Here is an 18,579-nt window from a genome sequence, read left to right as displayed (position 1 = left end):
TTAGCCAGTTTGGTCCTAATTTGAATTTACAAAATATGAGATGAAAAACTTTGGTTTTGAAAAGGATCCAGGGACAATTGTCAATTACCCCATAGCTTTAGTCTAGTTCTATGATATCCGTAATATAGAGGTCACATATTTTTAATGAATGCTGTGTAACACTGATATTGTATTTTTAGGAATGCAGACACTAGGATGAAATTACAATTCATTTTGGATTGCCAACATAAATGTTGAAGACTGATGAGATTTCCTGTTGTGTTGGTCTCACTGTTATATTTGTCTTGGAACTGGGGGTATTTAAGCAATTTATTTAAAAATTCAAAAATGTTCCATTCTCTAGGTATTGCTGGACCAGTGTCAATCGATGCCAATGGAGATAGATATGGGGATTTTTCTGTGATTGCCATGACCGATCCAGAAGCAGGCACACAGGAGGTAAGAACATTTTGTCATAAGTGGTTTTGCATCTGGAAGTAAGATTAAGGCAGATACTGCACATTGCCTTTGAGATACCAGTTCACACCAGCAATGTGTGGCTGTGATAGACTGAGAGAGTTCAAATTTAAAAAGTGGTCAATCAGAATTTAGACTGCACAGAGTTGAGCTGTGTAGCTCATAGTAACTAAACTATGTGGTGAAATGAAGCAGTGTGTGACTTGTGATCTATTGTTATACTTTCTATACCCAAACAAAATTCACTAGGTAACTGGGTATCTTGGTTTGTTACAATTTTTTATAATTTTTTTCTAAAACACAAAACCATTAACCTAAAACAACAAAAAAAATAAAACTGTTTTAAAAATCGCTAACTCACAGAGTAGGACAAAGGTACGCAACTTTCGGCACTCCAGATGTTGTGGACTACATCTCCTCTGATACTTTGCCAGCGTTGTGGCTGATATGGCATTATGGGAGATGTGATCCACGAGATCTGGAGTGCCAAAGGTTGCTTACCCCTGGACTAGAAAGTGCCAGATAATGGTACAAAATAAGTTTTTGTAAGTATAGCCTCTGTAAACATGGGTCTGCATGACCAAACTTGGGTTCCCATCTCCAGGATGCTTCCAGGAGCTTGTATTGTAAGCAGCACTATAGCTCTTAAAATAGTTTCATTATATGTTAGTAATTTAATTGAGGTGGTTTGATATATCAATCACTTATAAAAGAACTGTGAAAGGCCATTTGTAGGACTGATAGTGGCTAATATTTATCCATGTATATATATTCTCTCAAGGTGAACTATAAAAAAGTGGTGCTTTATGTAAATACCTCATTTGCTTTGTAGAATCTATTTAGCACAAGGATTGAAAGGTTACAACATACAATCACACACATGGAATACTCTTACTCGCCATCTGCTTGTTCCCAGCAGATAAAAGTATTGTGTCTAGATAAAAGAAACTGATGTTTAGTTGTATTTTAGAAATATAGTGATGTAAGCTGTTTGCATACGGGTTTAGCTTTGTGATCTTAATCTTAAAGAATGTTATATATCCTTCTGTATCCAGAAAGACTTGATCATGTTCGTTTTAGATGTTAAACAGATCTTTAAGAGACTGTATTGGTGTAAAAAAAAATATTAGGTCCATATATAACCATATCATTGTATTTATATATATATATATATATATATATATATATATATATATATATATATAATTATATAGTTGAAAAATGTACATGAAAAATACTTAAATACTGAAGATGAAAGAAAAAGTAAAGATGTAAAGACTAAAGAAAGAGTGTAAATGTTTTTGTGTGGGCTTCGTTACACTGTACGTGTAGCGGACCACGGGTAACCCGACCGGTTACCTCTGCTAATTGCCTTCCTTCAGTGGATCAGGAGACATTTAAACTACAAAGAGACCCATTTTCCCCCAGTAACTGGACAACACACAGTCCTGAAGGTACAACAGCCAATTTATTGGCCACACACGGCTTTTATACATAACCCCGTGCAAGGGGTTGACCACACACACATAGAATGTCACGCCCCTAGACCCTCCCTCTCCCTAGGGTCCCAGCACGTGAAAGGACTCTGTTCCCTTTGTCCTCGAAGCCCGCCACTAAATCCCCAGGGTTCCCCACACCAACTGCCAAGGGTCTTCTTCCAAAGAGCCTCTGTGCCTGAGAGTTTGGTGCAGGAAAAAGGGATAATTCCTTTGTCTCCCAGGCACAGGAAAGTCCACCCGCGGGAAAAGAGATAGTCTCTTTGGCCAGCTCGCCAGTGCCTCAGGGGTGCCCGCACCAATCTCAGGGACCCTCGCCTCAGTCCCTTGCTCACTAGTCTTCGTTCACAAGGTCCTGGTGTGAAACCCAGACAAGGGGTGCACCTTCTTTCGGGGGAAAGAAGTTTGTACGAACAGCGGCCACTTGAGGAAGCACTCATTAATTACTTCTCTTGAGGTTTCACACCTAGGTTGCGAGTGGAAACGTTCTGATTAATTGGCGTGAATGTTCTAATGGGGCACCGGGGAGGCCCTCATTCGGGATATGAATGAGGTGGTAAACAATGGTGTCTTCTCCATGGGATAATTTCAGTGAAGTTCAATGAAATACTCAGCAGTGCATTGTGTTGAAGGTTACTATTATCATTGTTTGCTTATAACAATTCAGAGCTGTAATGTAACATATATTTCAACCATTTGTTATTTACAAGCTTCCACTGGGTTTTGAAAATCTCAATGGTAAATTGGTTCTAATGAGTCTTCCCTTCGATTGAACTTCTCAACCATGTCCCCATTGAAATCAGTAGAGACATATATTAGGATAATTTAGGGACGTTTGGAGATATCCAATGAATCATGACTCCCAGATCACTGCAACTTTTAGACACTGTAAGAAGTAAAACTATATGGTTAGATATTAATTGCCTTCCCCCAAGTTTTAAAAGTGTTCTTAGAAACTCCAGATGACCTGAACGGAGGTTATAGTTTAATGTTTATATGGCACGAGACCAATTCCATCCATAGCCCTCAAGATTTACAAAGTGTCAGTATGGAGAATTGTATTTCATACTTGCTTGCAACTGCCATTGACTTAATTTGTGATATTAGCTGGAATGTACAAGTAAGCGGAATCACATTACTTAGCACGTTCCTTCCATTGTATTGTTAAACATCGGGGAATTCAATGTATGCACGTGCCAAGCTCTCTGCAGATCTGATACAATGAATTATATTAAAGATTACTGGAGACTATGAATGATTTACTCTAAATAGCACTACAGAACAAAAATACATTAAACGAAGCACATTCCGTGGATTATTGTTTGTTAAGAAAGGCAGAACAGAATGAAAGTTGGTTAGTAACCCAATATCTAGTGCACTGCACATATTCTGAAATTCTATTTGGTGAATTACCTTTTAACAGAATCCTTTATAATTTATTTTTCTAAGTAGGCATACACACTGCCTTCATATCATATTGTTTAATGTGAGGTATTTTAATAGCATAACAGCAATATTTTAGAAAAAATTATGTTAACAAAAAAAAAAAAAAATGTAAATTAACTTACATACATAATAAACAATATATTTACTTAATGTATTTCAAATTACATGTTTATGCAACTTTTATATTAAAATAATACAGCACAGTTCCATTTTGATTGATGTCCCTTGTTTTCGAGGGTGCTATACACACATTTATTGTGTTATAGATGCACTAGTGTGGAAACTTTCCCTAATACTGAAGGACTTAGAAAGTTAAGTGTGTAAAAAATACCGCAATAAATCTATTATTGACTCATCCATGTGGGGTTTTCTTATTCCCAAGTAACTGTTTTGTAAATTTTGATTTTTGTTGTGCGGCAGAGGAACAAACAGACTTGCGCTGCCCCGACAGCAGTGGCAAGAGGGTAGGCATACAAACGAAAACAGCAAAGGGCAGTTGATAATACAGCAAAATTAAAAAAAAGTTAATAACAGAGTTTACATAAGCAGTTTATCAGAATATTGTCAAAGGAGTGACACTGCGCGTCTTAGGACATATAACTTGCTATGCATATAGGGAATAGTTTGCGGCAGAACAATGATGTCAGGTTTAGGTAGGCAGCTTGGTGCGTAATTAACGTCATAGATACATAGTAGATAGTAAGGTAGGGGTTAACTAGGATTAAAGGGACATCGAGTCCACCTTTTGCAGGATATAGGTACGGTATTGCAGTATGCTCAACATAGTGATAAGTATGCCCCAAGACAAGTAATTTTTTAAACATGTTAAACTGCGCAAAGGTAATAATTGAGAATAACCACCTAGGCCACACTCCTAAAAATCATATCTGCATTTCCCGCCAAAGCAGAGGTAGAGTTATTGGTGAAGAGTAATAACGAAAAGCATAAAAAGAATAAAACATTCTAAACACATTGAGCTGTGGTAGCAGACATTTCAATGTCTGGATAATGGTGACCCTGTCCAGAGAGTCCATAGTCAGCCTATTCCTGGTTTGGGGATGTGTGGAGGCTGTCAGGAGGCTTTTCAAGGCAGGAGTCGAGCTTGGGAGCCCTTCAGTCCCAGGCTTTATGGAAGACCGGCATTACAAGGCCACAAGCTCAGATTCTCTGACATGAGGCCAAGTCTCTCCCTCTCAAGAGACGGCAGAAGCTCCTGGTGGTACGTTGCTGCCAGCGGCGGTGGTTATTCAGCCTCCATGGCAAATGCAGGGGTAGTATATCCTGGTGGTCTTACGCCCAGGTGGGCCTGATGGAGTAATTCCAGATGCTTCACGGGCTGGTGTGCCCGGAGGGGACCCGCTCACCTCCCGCTGGTCATTGCTGTGCCCTTCCTCCTGTAACTAGTGTGATGTCTCCACTCCACGAGCCTCCAGCTTCGCCCAGAATCTTGCAAAGAGCAGATCCACTTTATGTAGTAGTTGCTCAAAGGAGTCTGGCATGGTTCTTGCTGGGTGTGTGTGAAATCAAGCGCGGCGGCCGTTTTAGCCGGGATTGCTTCAGCTCGAGTATGTAGCAAGGCAGCAGTGTATAGCCAGCTGAGTTATAAGGAGTATGGCAGGGGTAGACTGGGAATACCCCCACCAGTCCAAAGGGGAGAGGGGTAGGGGGAGTCTGGTGTAGGTTTCACTCCGCCGGTTGAAGGACTCAGAGAGCGGCCGTCTCTCCGCAACCCATGCTTGTGTAGGCTGCAAGCCTTGATGTCAGCGTTCCAGTAGCGTAATTGCTGAATTTTAGTATCCCCAGGTGCGCCGTTGTCTCCTTGACTAGGAGATCGTCGGCACCGGTCCAGGTGAGCAAGCTGCCCGAGATTATCGGCGAGTATCTGACCCGATTTGAGGAACTCAGGCGATGCATGTATTGTCAGCCCGGCATCCAGGCTCCACTGCCCCCCAACCCCTCCCCCCCCACCCCAAGTAACTATTATGCCAAACAAAAAGGTAGCTGAATGATTTTAAAGAACTACTTTTTTGCTGCCAGCATGGAAGTGCACCTTAGCTGGTTCCAATTGAGAAACAATGTGCATTAAGAGTCATGGAAAAAGTATCATTGCCACAAAGCACTAGTTAACAATAAAGCTTATACAAAAAATACATACATTGCTGCATGCACTCCAGTTTGAAAACCGTATGTCCTTGTATTTAGATACCAAAAGATAAATACATGTGGTGCAATGTCTGTAGATAAACAATTACATTTTCTTTCAGATTATTATAAATGTAATACTTGATTGCCATTCTAAACATGGCCTCCTATCACCTACGCTATTATTCATGGCTTAGTGAATATACATTTTAGTGAATCATGTGCCATCATGTTTTAGCTGACCCAATAATCAGCCCAAGTCTATGTGCTTGGTTTGTTTCCCTTCTTCTGACATCGAGAACATAGACCTATTTACATGACTGCTGCAACACTAATGTGTTTGTAAAATACTTTTCCCTACAGCTTGTAAATAGTATATCTCTAACAGACGCAGACGAAAATCGCTTATAGGACCTTTTGCTTAAGCTATAAACAACATTTATTGTTTTGAAATACGTTTTTTTTTTTCTAAAACTAAGTAAATGTTTTTTGGCTGGCTGTAGGTATTTTCACATAATTGACATTCTTATGGGAAAAATATGCGAAAGACAAAATTACAAACAATCCATGTGTTCTCAGGGTTTTTACGGAATGGAATCAAATTCTGAAATATTATCATTAAATTTTGATTACTTAAGGATCAGTCACACTTTGGTAGCACAGTGTGCGTCTGTGTTAATCATGTACATGTTCCTACCACAATTTAAACATGCTCCGACCACAATTTAGTTAAGTAAGCCACAGACAGAATTTGGAATAATAAAATGTAGTGTCATATTTAGCAATTACATTGACTATATTTTTCACATATAGGAAAAATGTCAGCCTTATTTACTTTAAATTTTTTGAACTTTTGGTCGGCCACTATCGAAAGGTTTTTATGTCTCTCTGATGGTTCTGCATGTGAGACCCACCAGGCAGAATTCTACTTCTAATGTCTTTGTGGGGACACCTACTGGCTGATAGGTATAATTTGTTTAAAAATAAAGGGGATTATTACCAAATAGTTTGTAGTGGTTGATAACCTAATTACAACATTTAGCTGGAATGTTCTTGTTTTGTTTTTTTAGGTTTACATTTACATTATTTTCATCCAAAAATAAATGACCTCTTGGGTTTTTAGGTACATGGATTACATTTTGGGTTTCTACGGAAAATTAAGGCAAAACTAAATCAATCCCTGAATTCTCAATGAAACCTAGATTTTCAGTGAAGGGATTTACATTTGATTAGATACAAAATGACGCAGAAAGTGATGTCCACTAACTGATTAAACTCTGCTGAGATGGCAGTTAATTAATGGTTCCATTTGGAGTGTGCTATAGAAAACCATGGAAGCTACAATACCATTTGAAATTCACTAAAAGGCATTGTAGTTTCAAGAACTCCAAAATGTTACACCTAGTGATACCCGGCATATAGTCTCACTAAATAAGTAAAATAACCCATGATAAAATAAAGTTATGTAATTTACGTGGTCAGCAAGTAATAAGAGAGATCCGATCTACTCTCATTGAGAGACAATCAAATTTCTCCATTATGGAAAAAATAATCAAAAAATGTATGTGGTCTATTAGGACCACCACCCCTTAAAACAAACCTACTCAGGAGAGGCACATGATTTCCTTAGGCCCTTAATAGGGTGATGATTTTTATACAAGGCCCAAGATATAGGATCTCTTGGGCTCTTCATGTGGGCCATATATTTTATAAAAGTGGCTAGGAAATTGGGCGTCATTGGCTATTCCACTGCACAACCAATGAGTTGTAGAGTGTAGACAGAGGAGAGGACACTTGCTGTCCTCATCATCTGGTATTGTTGGGATCTCACAGACTTCATTATTTTAAAAAATATATATATTTATTTTTAACATCTGATGTTTCGGCTTTCTCGGTGTGTGATTTTAACAGATTTTACTGTTTTCAGCTGAATACAGAAGTATCATTGTATGCACCTATGATTGACAGACTGATGCCTGCTATTTCCCTAGCATTTTGCTTTCATAGGACTTATGCTAGAGAAAGAGATCCACTCTCTGATCTGATTTATGCTTGGAAGCCTGTCTGATGTGTGATAATGAATATCACGTATCTTTAACCTGACTCCCAAGGATAACTGTAATATTTACATTGCTTAGTGAATCGAGGTATATAAATAGCAGCTCCCTCCACCCACATTGGACAACATACATTGTAGATTAACCTTCATGATTTATTTTGTAAGACATTGATAGGCTACTTTTGTGACGTGCTTGGTAACAAAATTTGTATTTCTGCTTCTATGCCACTTGTACGATATGAAGATACCATATAATCTATAAAACCGTTTCTCTAAAATTTAAATTGTGTAAATCTGTACAATCTTTTAGGCAGTCCTCAGAATTGCACACTGGGAATTGCAGTTTGATCCTTATTTGATGTTCTAAATACACATTCCAAGTTTTAAACACATTTTAAGCATCCTTTTTAGAATCTCACATATATTAGTAGTGAAGGGGGTTAAACCAGATTTAAATAGTGTAGCAGGACTTGAAATTAATTCTTCATGCAAGTAACCCTTCAAATCTTATCCAGTTAAAGCTTTTATGTAAGAACAAATGGTAAAATAGTTCCCGGAAAGCTTTGAGATTATTGTTGCCACGGGGAGCCACCAGACACTAAATCTAGAAGTTTGCATACTTTTACACTCACTCCTATCGAATGTAAAATCAGTTGTGAGTAAATGCACGTTGTCAAAGCATCACATCTTTCCATCAGTTGTTTAACCTTTTCAGGATTAAGTAAATTTATTTTATGATGACATTCCTGACATGATGTTGTTTCTGAAAGGGTTAATGTGCATATCTTCATCTCCACTAGTATTTAGATTATGATCTGATAACATTCAAGGTGTTAAATATGTGAAATATGTGACAAACATTTTCTCACCACTGTGTAACCCTTCCTCTCTCACCCCAATGAATGCTTCTAAAAGCTGCTGTTTCCTACCAGATGTCCTTTTTTTCTGAACTAAAGCAAGCATTGGAATACCTCGTATTCTCATCAGCATAGTTGTTATCGTTCCAATTTCCCTTGCCCAAAGATATCCCACTATGCAAAAAAGGAAAGGAGGGGTCCTGGAACTAAAGAGGTGACGCCATCCATAACAACTTAGTTGTACCATCAGAACAGGAACCCGAGGCCCATTATAAAAGGGGATATACTGTGCATTATTGTTATTATTGTTATTTTTAATTTTGGGCGGAGACAGTTGACAGTGGGCAAGCCACACACAAGTTAAGCACTCTACTTGAAAAAGTAGACCAGCCTCTCAAACACTGGGTAAAGCGGTTATGCCCATCAAACACACCTTAACTTGCATGAACTACAGACTGAAACAACGTTCTGTTTTGCATTAAATAACATAATCATGTTTTACAGATATCCATTTTTTTGTAGTTGAATGATACAATCTAACGCTGAAACAGGGAGATCAGTGATGCTGATTATCCTCATTTGTATGGGAAACAAGTTACACAGTATACGTGTATTCAAATCTGTTCTCTTTTCCGTATGTGTTCCTTCCTTATTGACATTCCAAAGAAAGCAATGAATGTTGAAAGACAGGCAACAACATTTTTTTAACATCCCCCTGTTAATCTCGTGGTTTGGAATGGATTGTATCACCATTGTGTGTATATTCACTAAACAGTGAATACGTTCTAAAAATTTTAGAAACAAATGCTCAAACTGTTAAACTAAATTGGATGATCCTTCCATGTAGTCATTTGTGGTCTTAAAGAAATACAATAGCCACCAAAACAACTTTGGCTTAATGAAGCTGTTCTGGTGTATAGATCATGCCCGTGCAGTATCACTGCTCAATTATCTGCCATGCAAGAGTTAAATCACTATATACAGTCCTAGCCACACCTCCCTTTATGTGACTTACGCAGCCTTCTTAAACACTTCCTGTAAAGAGAGATTTCAAGTTTAAGCTTCCTTTAATGCTCAGTGTATTTAATTTGGGATTTCTTATCTCCTGCTCAGTTAATAACCTGTTAGATCCTGCAGGAGCCCCCTGTGTGTGGCTAAAGTTTAATTTACAGAGTAAAGTGAGTTAAGATGTGATTAAAAATAAAACCATATTTTTAATGCAGGCTGTGTCAGTCACAGCCAGTAGATATGTGGTAAGAGCTACAAATGGACAGTTGAGCTGCAGAACTGCAGGGGCATGATCTACAACAAAACTGCTTCATTAAAGTCACACTCCACTGCCCAAATACAAAATAAATAAAAATCACTTTTTAGTAGCTATACCCCAAATGAAAACTTGCATACATTTAGTTATGCATTTTTACATAGGGAGTGTAAAACAGCATGCAAAAACTGCTGCATTTGCAAGCCCTCTCCTTCTAAACCCACCCAGACTTCATGTAACTGTTCAATTACAGACTTCCCAATGCAGCTCAAGGGCAAGTCTTTGCAAGGCAGGTGCTCTGGGCAACTGCTGCCTCTTCAGTTCAGTGCAGATAAGCTAACCAAACCAGGAAGTAACAGGACTTGTTGTCTGCTTTAAAAGCAGGGTTGAGGGTGTAACCAGTATAATTACAAAAGTGTCAATTTTTATTGAAAACTGCACTTTTTCCAAAGTAAAAAAAATAACACATTCTTCACAAATAAAGTTTTTCAGCAAGCTAAAGTTCTGTTGGGGTCTGGAGTGTCCCTTTAAGCTAAAGTTGTTTAAAATGCCTATGGTATCCCTTTAAATTTCCAATTTACAGTTCAACCATCCACACTATTCATTGAAAAAGCCCCTTACAATTTTGACATAACAGAAATGATAAAAGGTTATTAATAACAAGACATGGATCCCTGACCATTATGGAAAACATGCTTTATGACAGCTGGGGTGACAAAATGTAGCCATCACTTGCACTGGGTGTGTATATTGAAAATCTAGATTGGCAGAGAAGAATCCAGTATCTAAATGTTCCAATTGCAAATGTCTCTGCAGTATCTGTAAAATGCAGATGTCCTTGGATTTTAACAATAACTCAATATTAAAATGACCCAGTGATAAGTGAGTTTATACAACCTCCGAATAATCTGTAATGCGGGTCTTCTAAGGGCATACATGTTTTTTCAATAGTACGCAATAAGCTGGGATTGAGTCCTTAAGTGATAAAGCACAAGGGATTTAAGTAATGCATCCAAACACATCTTTGGAATTCAGAGTATATGTTCATTAAAATTCATTTAAGAACCAATAAAGATTGCAGTGATCCAAATAGTGTATTGTGTGTCTCTTAAAATGAATGTAATAATTTTAATTAGTCATTAAAATAGCTGAATATGTGTTTTCTATTAAGTACTCTAATGGCAGCAAACACAGTTTTAAAGATGAGAAACTACGCCTGGGCTTTGGTTAAACTGGAATTTAGGCTCTGGCATTCAATAAAATGTGAACTGTCAGAAATTGAAAGTAAAGTGAAAATGAATTTGACATTTTAATCCAAAATATCTGCAATAGAAAAAATGCATTTTTTTTCTGAATGTTAGATTCTTGACCTAACAACTGAAATTACTTACAAATTCACAACTATTCACACTTTAGTGGAAGACCCTGTGCATGCTCGATAAACTAGAGCTTTTGCATAATTTAGCAAAATGCTTTCCTATGGACTGTTTGAATGCGCGCGCATGTGCATTCGGCTCCACTTGGGAGCCGACGTCGGAGTGGGAGGAGAGGTAACCAGCGCCGAGGGAGGCCGGCGATGGATAAAGGTAAGTAGCTGAAGGTGTTTTAACCCCTTGTCCTAAGGATGATATAGTTTAATCAAAACAGAAATGATGTAGTATTTGGAACATTAGTGATCTTAAAAGTAGATTATTGCAATTTGTAAGCCTTGTTCAGAGATGTCAAATTTGCAATAATTACATTCACAGAATAGTTATGACAGAACTCGACTATTCTTACTTAATGTATAACCAGACCGTAATGCCAAAAGTAAAGTAAATGTTAAAAATCTGGCATGTTGTATTGCAATTATTTCTAAGCCATCTGCACGTATGCTTCTATGCAGGTTATTGGAGACTACTATGGACTTCAAGGGCGTTTTGAAATGCGATCGAATGTTAAACTTCCGTGGGGTCATGGAAGATTAAAAATTGACTATCCTAAAACAGATCAAGGGAATACGTGCAAATCATGTAAGTATTATTTTTGCATATCAAAAAATGTATGTCAAATATTAGCACAGCATTATCTGTAAATGCACTGTATATGATTACACTCATGGAATTTCATGTTAAGACCATGCACATTTTGAAAAAGTCCTGTGCGTTTTGTTAAGGTTCATACAGGCACCCTAACTCTTAATTACCTGCGTGGCTCTTGTTTTTATAGGCGATGCTTATGACAAAAGAGTATATAAAATGGCTCACATGGCAATAATAAGCAAAGAGAGTCACTGAAAAAAGGTGTTTACTGATGTAGGTATTGCAAAATAATACACACAGAGACTATAATACGTTTAATTAAATATAAAAAAAAAATAACCCATGATGCTTGTTTTCGTTTAAGTGAACTCAATTTAAAATAGTTAATTTCAGACTCTCACTATTTGCTCATTTTCAAACACCGGAAAACATTTATCAACTTAAACCAATTATTAATGTTCACTAAATTATCTAGTGTGGAAATAATTTACTGACTTACGTTCAATTATATAGCAGGTTTAAGCTGTCTGGATGTAATTGCCTGGTTGGTTTTGATTAACTGTTACATATTGCTCTTTAGTGGTCAGCTTAAAATAAACTTTCTCTTAGTAAACAGCCATAGAGAATATAGCCGATATTAAAATACAAACAAAAATAAGAACCTAAATAGGATAGCTTGCGCTTCTGTGCTGTTAACAGAAAAACATATGTCTATGAAAAATGATATAATAAAAAATGTTTTATTTTGCTCTGTACCCTTATTCTGGTCATGTCATCAGGATAGTCAAACCTGGAATCATTTAAACTAGTGATCAGCTCAGTTTCCCAAGCTGGTTACAAGTCTGAATATGCCAAGAAATTTTGAATAGTAAGTGGGTTATATTTTCAAGCCCTTCTTAACTTGAGTCAATAGCTGTGTTATTTTCCTCAATATTGTCTGTCATTTGCGAGTTTGCTGCATTTTTGACCTTTTCAAGCTTACTGTTCATTTTTAAAGATGAATTGTCACTTTTCTGGAATTTACACCACTGCATAAAAACATTGTAAGTCACAGATAACTTGTGTTGAACTTTTTTTCATGAAATGCTCAGTTTTCATTTAAATTTATTCTCGATATTTAGCAAATAAAATTATAATCCAGTTCAGACTAGGCAAACCAGGGCAAATATTGCAAATAGGAGGAGGAGAAAGTGAAACATTTCATTTATCTTGTTCTCTGTGTGTTTCTCTATGCTGTCTGCCAGATGCAAAGACCAAACATTACAACAATGATTGACAAGGAGCAAAAATATAGGCACTGGGTTGCAGGATAAAGAGGTGCGGATATCTACATTTAAAGGGATACTAAAGGCATCAAAACAACTTTAGCTTAATTACGCAGTTTTGGTGTATATATCATAACCCTGAAGTCTCACGGCTCAAATCTCTGTTATTTAGGAGTTAAATAACTTTTGTTTCTGTCCATGCAGCCCTAGCCACACCTCCCCTGGCTGTGACTGACAAAGTCTGCATGAAAAAAAAAAAAAGGTTTCATTTTCTATCAGTTGTAAATTTGCTATAGATGTTGATATCTCCTGCTCTGTAACTTGAACTTTAATCACAAACAGAAGGCTCCTGCAGGCACTAGAAGGCTATTCACAGAGCAAGAGATAGGAAATTCTACTGAATTCCTTCCTTTACAGGAAGTGTTCAGTAAGGCTGTGCAAGTCACATGCAGAGAGTTGTGACTAGAGTTGATTTAACTCTTAAATAGCAGAGAATTGAACAATGATACTACATGGTTATGATTTATACACTATAACTGCCTAATTTTGTGCCTATAGCATCCCTTTAAATTTTTATTTCACTTCCCAAAAATGCATAATTGTCAGGTATAGTGATAAGTGAACTTAATATTCTGAGAAGCGACCGTTCCTTTTTAAAGGGCAAGTATTATCAGTAGCACACGATGCACAGTATTTGTTAGAGAGCTTTATTTAAGAGAAAATAAGAAGTCCTTTGGCAAACTGCAAGTTCTCTGCTCCTTTGTATGCTAGCATTCCTTACAGATTGAACAGAATTAAAAAGCAAAGCCATCCTAGTTAATATGCGTGATGAGCTAAGGAAACTCTTTGATCTATATGTAAATGAGTAAACTGGACACATAAAATGAGTGGAAACCTAGAGTTCTCAGCTGTATTTACCGAGTGTATGAAAGGATTACCACAGTCACCAGACTATTCATTATTTAAGGTGCCAGGAACCAGTACGCATATGTGGAGGTCTGGCAACAATAATCCCATATGCCAAGAGCACAGATTGGAAGTCTTATTTCAAGTGGAACATTGCTGGCAAGAGTGATAATTCTCTGTACAATAGGATGCAGTAAATGTCATACTTACTTGTATACTGGCTCTAAAGTCAAATTGCTTTTAATTAAAAATCTTAACAGCTATTTGAAAGGACGGGGAAACTGCTGCACCTGTTGTTACCGTTGCTTGTTAAATCAATATCTCATCACTCATGCAGCATGGTGTTTTAGCACTAAACCTATCCTGTGGAGCCAATTTTTAATCAAAATGAAAGCTGCCAACTTATTTGTGCTTAATAAAAAGGAAATGCATTATTTTTATTCCAGTTAGAGGGATATTAATACAGCTGAATAAAGGTACCATGTGTTTTAAAGAAGCACAGAGCATAAACAAACAATTCTAGGACTTCCGAAAATGGATCAGTGCAATTGATTGATTTTTGCAACATAAAATCTACAGACAATCGTATGCATAGAATGGTCACTGCTTGAGTGGGTGGGCAACAGAACACAGCATATGCAAAAGATAACATTTCTATCATTTCTGTTTTAAATATCTGGAAAGCTTGAGGATGATGTAAAGAGCATCATGGATGAGACATACGCTGATACACATCATTCATTCCTCTAGTTTTTCCTTTTTAAATACAACTCATTGTGTTTGCAGCAAGGGCATTCAAAAGGAAGTTTTTCAAACTGGTATATAATTGCAACACCAGTGAAAATGAACCAATATTTAGTTACATGAAGGTTATGGGAATAGGTTGCTGTTCAACAACTACACAAACAAGTAATTCACTATATGCTCCCAAAACACAAATAGGCCCTCTAAGGAAAAAAAGTGTTCCCTTATAGACACTCCGAGTTAAAGGACTGCTATAGTGCCAGGAAAACAAACTTGTTTTCCTGGCACTAGAAGGTCTTTATGCCCCTTCCCCCTCCCCCCCTCAGGGTCCCACCCTTGCAGGGGCTGAAGGGGATAAACTCTTACCTTTCTCCAGCGCCGCGTTCCCTCGGCGCTGGGGAACTCTCCTCCCTCTTCCGACGTGCGCATTCAATCAGTCCATAGGAAAGAATTGTATCAATGCTTTCCTATGGACGTCAGCGTCTTCTCACTATAAATTTTCACAGTGAGAAGCGTGGAAGCGCCTCTAGTGACTGTCAATGAGACAGCCACTAGAGGCTGGATTAGACCTAGTGTAAACATAGCAGTTTCACCGAAACTGCTATGTTTACAGCTGCAGGATTAACCCTAGATGGACCTGGCACCCAGACCACTATATTGAGCTGACGTGATCTGGGTGCCTATAGTGGTCCTTTAAGTAAAGACCAAAAGAAAAAAACCAAGAAAGGTACTAAATGAGATATATAAATAAATGAGAAGTATATGTAGACAAACACCAAATCGGTGAATAATAAAGATATTATACAACCTGATAAATAGTTACAAAATACTCTTCAAAATAAATAAAGATATATATGGTGTAGTATCTTCAATAAAAATATCAGGGTGAGGGTGGTAGAGAACTCACTAGATAGATGTATAATAAGACATTTCTCCCATTACTAGGGTCAGGAAGTAGATGAATAATCCTCAGAGGAGTCTTCTTAATGGCTCAGGATAGTGGAAAAAAGAATCTAGTGCAGATGGTATTAAAAATTAAAGGACCACTCTAGTGCCAGGAAAGCATACTCGTTTTCCTGGCACTAGAGTGCCCTGAGGGTGCCCCCACCCTCAGGGACCCCCTCCCGCCCGGCTCTGGAAAGGGGAAAAGGGTTAAAACTTACCTTTTTCCAGCGCTGGGCGGGGAGCTCTCCTCCTCCTCTCCGCCTCCGTTCCTCCCCGTCGGCTGAATGCGCACGCGCAGCAACAGCTGCGCGCGCATTCAGCCGGTCACATAGGAAAGCATTCATAATGCTTTCCTATAGACGCTTGCGTGCTCTCACTGTGATTTTCACAGTGAGAATCACGCAAGCGCCTCTAGCGGCTGTCAGTGAGACAGCCACTAGAGGATTAGGGGGAAGGCTTAACTAATTGATAAACATAGCAGTTTCTCTGAAACTGCTATGTTTATAAAACAATTCGTTAACCCTAGCTGGACCTGGCACCCAGACCACTTCAAGCTGAAGTGGTCTGGGTGCCTAGAGTGGTCCTTTAACAAATCATTGCACTTACAAGATAGCAGTTAAAATCAAGCAGTTAAAATCAAGCCTATCTCCACAACCAGCATGGTGACCATACTTCAATGACCAGTGGCAGATAGCAAATAAAATTACACATGCAAAACAAAAGTCAAGGCATACAAAAGTCTGCTGTGCAACAACATCTGAAAAGTTGCCTTCTGTCTACCTCTGGCTTAAGAATCCTTCTGGTTCCAGAGGTGAGAATTGCTTGGTAGAGTTGTATTTGGAGAGATGTTTTTATTTTAACCCCTTAATTTTCCATCAAGGCAAACCTACCCTTAAGAGCGATTAACGGAAATTTTCCGTCAAGGCAGACCTACCTTTAAGGACGCTTGATGGAAAATTTCTGTCATTTACTAAAGTTAACGCCAGATCGCCGCAATTGTGGGGTTAACGCTGTTGCTGGGTGCCTAGGCGTTTGAGGAATACCAGCAACAGCCAATAGCGCTGTCCCAGCACATGTGTTCGCTGTGACAGCCAGTCACAACGATCACAGTGTTGCTGGGACTTCTGATCCACCTCCTTCCACCTCTGTGTGTGTGCTGAAGTGGAGAGAAATGGATTGTGTGCAACTTTGTGTCCCTGACAGACACAAAGTGTTTTAAAGTGTCAAAACCCCCTTTACCGGTTTCTGATTTAAAATTTACCAGGGATTAACCCTTTGATCACTGACCGCAATGATCACAATATTGATCACAGTACTTTACTGTGATCAGAGATTTTTTTAATCCTCAGGGGTTAAATATATTTTATTTATTATTTTTTTACTTTTATTTATCAGTTATTTAGTTAGCTGGGGTGGTTGGAAACTAGGGGAAATTGGGGAATCTAGAATTAGGGTAGCTAGGAAGTTGGAAAGTTTTAGAACGTTTTTAAAAGTTTGTAAGAAGGGAAAAAAGTATCAAAAAAGTTCTTAAAAGTTTAGAAAAGTATAAAAAAAGAGAAAAAAAGTTGCTTTGCTATGTGTAAGCACTGTGTTTAGCAGTGATCTGAGTTTTAAAAAAGTTAAAAAACTTATTAAAGTTCAGGAAGAAAAAGTATTCAAAAAGTTTAAAAAACAAACCAAAAAAAACATTATTTAGTTCTACGTTTTCACCATGCTTGGAAGGTTTAGTGCTGAGGAGGCATATAATATATTAGCGGCTGACTCTGAGGCAACCGACACTGCCTCAGAGAGTGCAGCGGATGACTATGTGCCAGACACAGATGAAGAAAGTGCTCCTGGCGCTGATAACTGGGTGCCCCGTAATAATTTTGAATCCGATATCCCTGTGTTCACTGCCACTCCTGGTATTCAGGCAGACGTGACCAGCTATAGCTCCCAGGATTTTATGGAGCTGTTCCTTGGGGATGAATTTTTAAGGCAGATTGTTACACAGACAAATCTTTATGCAGCGCAGTATCTGGCACAAAATGCAGCAAGTCACCTTGCCACAAAAGGGAGCTGGCACCCCACCAGTGTTCTAGAATTAAAACAGTTCTGGGCACTAACCATGCTAATAGGCATTATAACAAAGCCCAGCATTTGAATGTACTGGTCCAAAAATCCAGTATGCAATATCCCATTTTCTCCCAGACCATGAGTAGGCCCAGATATGAATCAATACTGTGTTTTTTGCACTTCAATGATAATTCAAAGTGCCACCCAAGAGACCATCTGTAGTATGATAAACTATATAAAATCCGCCCCCAATTAACCATTTGAATAAAGAATTTGGCACAATTTATACTCCCCCCAAAAATATATGTATAGACGAGTATCTCATTAAGTACAAGGGTAGACTGGGGTTCAAGCAAAACATCCCAGCCAAAAGATCCCGGTATGGCATCAAGTTATGTAAAAGTAGCAGTGGGTATGTTCATACCTTCAGAGTATATGAAGGTAAAGATAGCCACTGGGATCCCCCAGGTTGCCCTTATGTAGTTGGGACTGGCGGAAAAATAGTTTGGGATCTAATGAACCCGCTACTGAACAAGGGGTACCACCTCTACATTGATAATTATTCTAATAGCATACCCCTCCAAAAAATGCTATTTTGTTTTGAGCCTGTGGTCTGCGGCACTGTACGCAAGACATGCGCTGGCTTCCCGAAGGCTCTGGCAGAGAAAAAAATGAAAAAGGGGGAAACGGCTGCTCTCTGCCAGGACGAATTGCTGGCTCTGAAATACAGAGACAAAAAGGAGGTGTTCATCCTGACTACCATGCACAGTGAACACACACGCAGGGTTGCAGTTCGTGGCAGACAGGAAACAAGACGGCTGCCTGTCTGCATTAAGCAATACAATAAGCACATGGGGGGAGTTGACCTGTCTGATCAACTGCTGCAGCCATATCTGATAATGAGAAAGACCAGGGCCTGGTAT

At 38.4% G+C, this 18,579-nt stretch overlaps 1 protein-coding gene across 1 annotated transcript in view; it reads left to right on the top strand.

The window, feature by feature from the left end:
* NPR3 (natriuretic peptide receptor 3) overlaps positions 1-18,579 on the top strand; it is a 117,227-nt gene that overhangs the window by 86,619 nt on the left and 12,029 nt on the right. Inside the window, exons 6-7 of the mRNA XM_063456836.1 lie at positions 344-438; positions 11,606-11,732. Of these exons, the coding sequence (XP_063312906.1) occupies positions 344-438; positions 11,606-11,732 (222 nt within the window). The remainder of the gene's footprint in view (positions 1-343; positions 439-11,605; positions 11,733-18,579) is intronic.

The sequence above is a fragment of the Pelobates fuscus genome, chromosome 5, assembly GCF_036172605.1.
Source record: "Pelobates fuscus isolate aPelFus1 chromosome 5, aPelFus1.pri, whole genome shotgun sequence".
NCBI lineage: Eukaryota > Metazoa > Chordata > Amphibia > Anura > Pelobatidae > Pelobates > Pelobates fuscus.
Note: the sequence above shows the minus strand (reverse complement) of the source record. Positions and strands in the feature narration are given on the sequence as shown.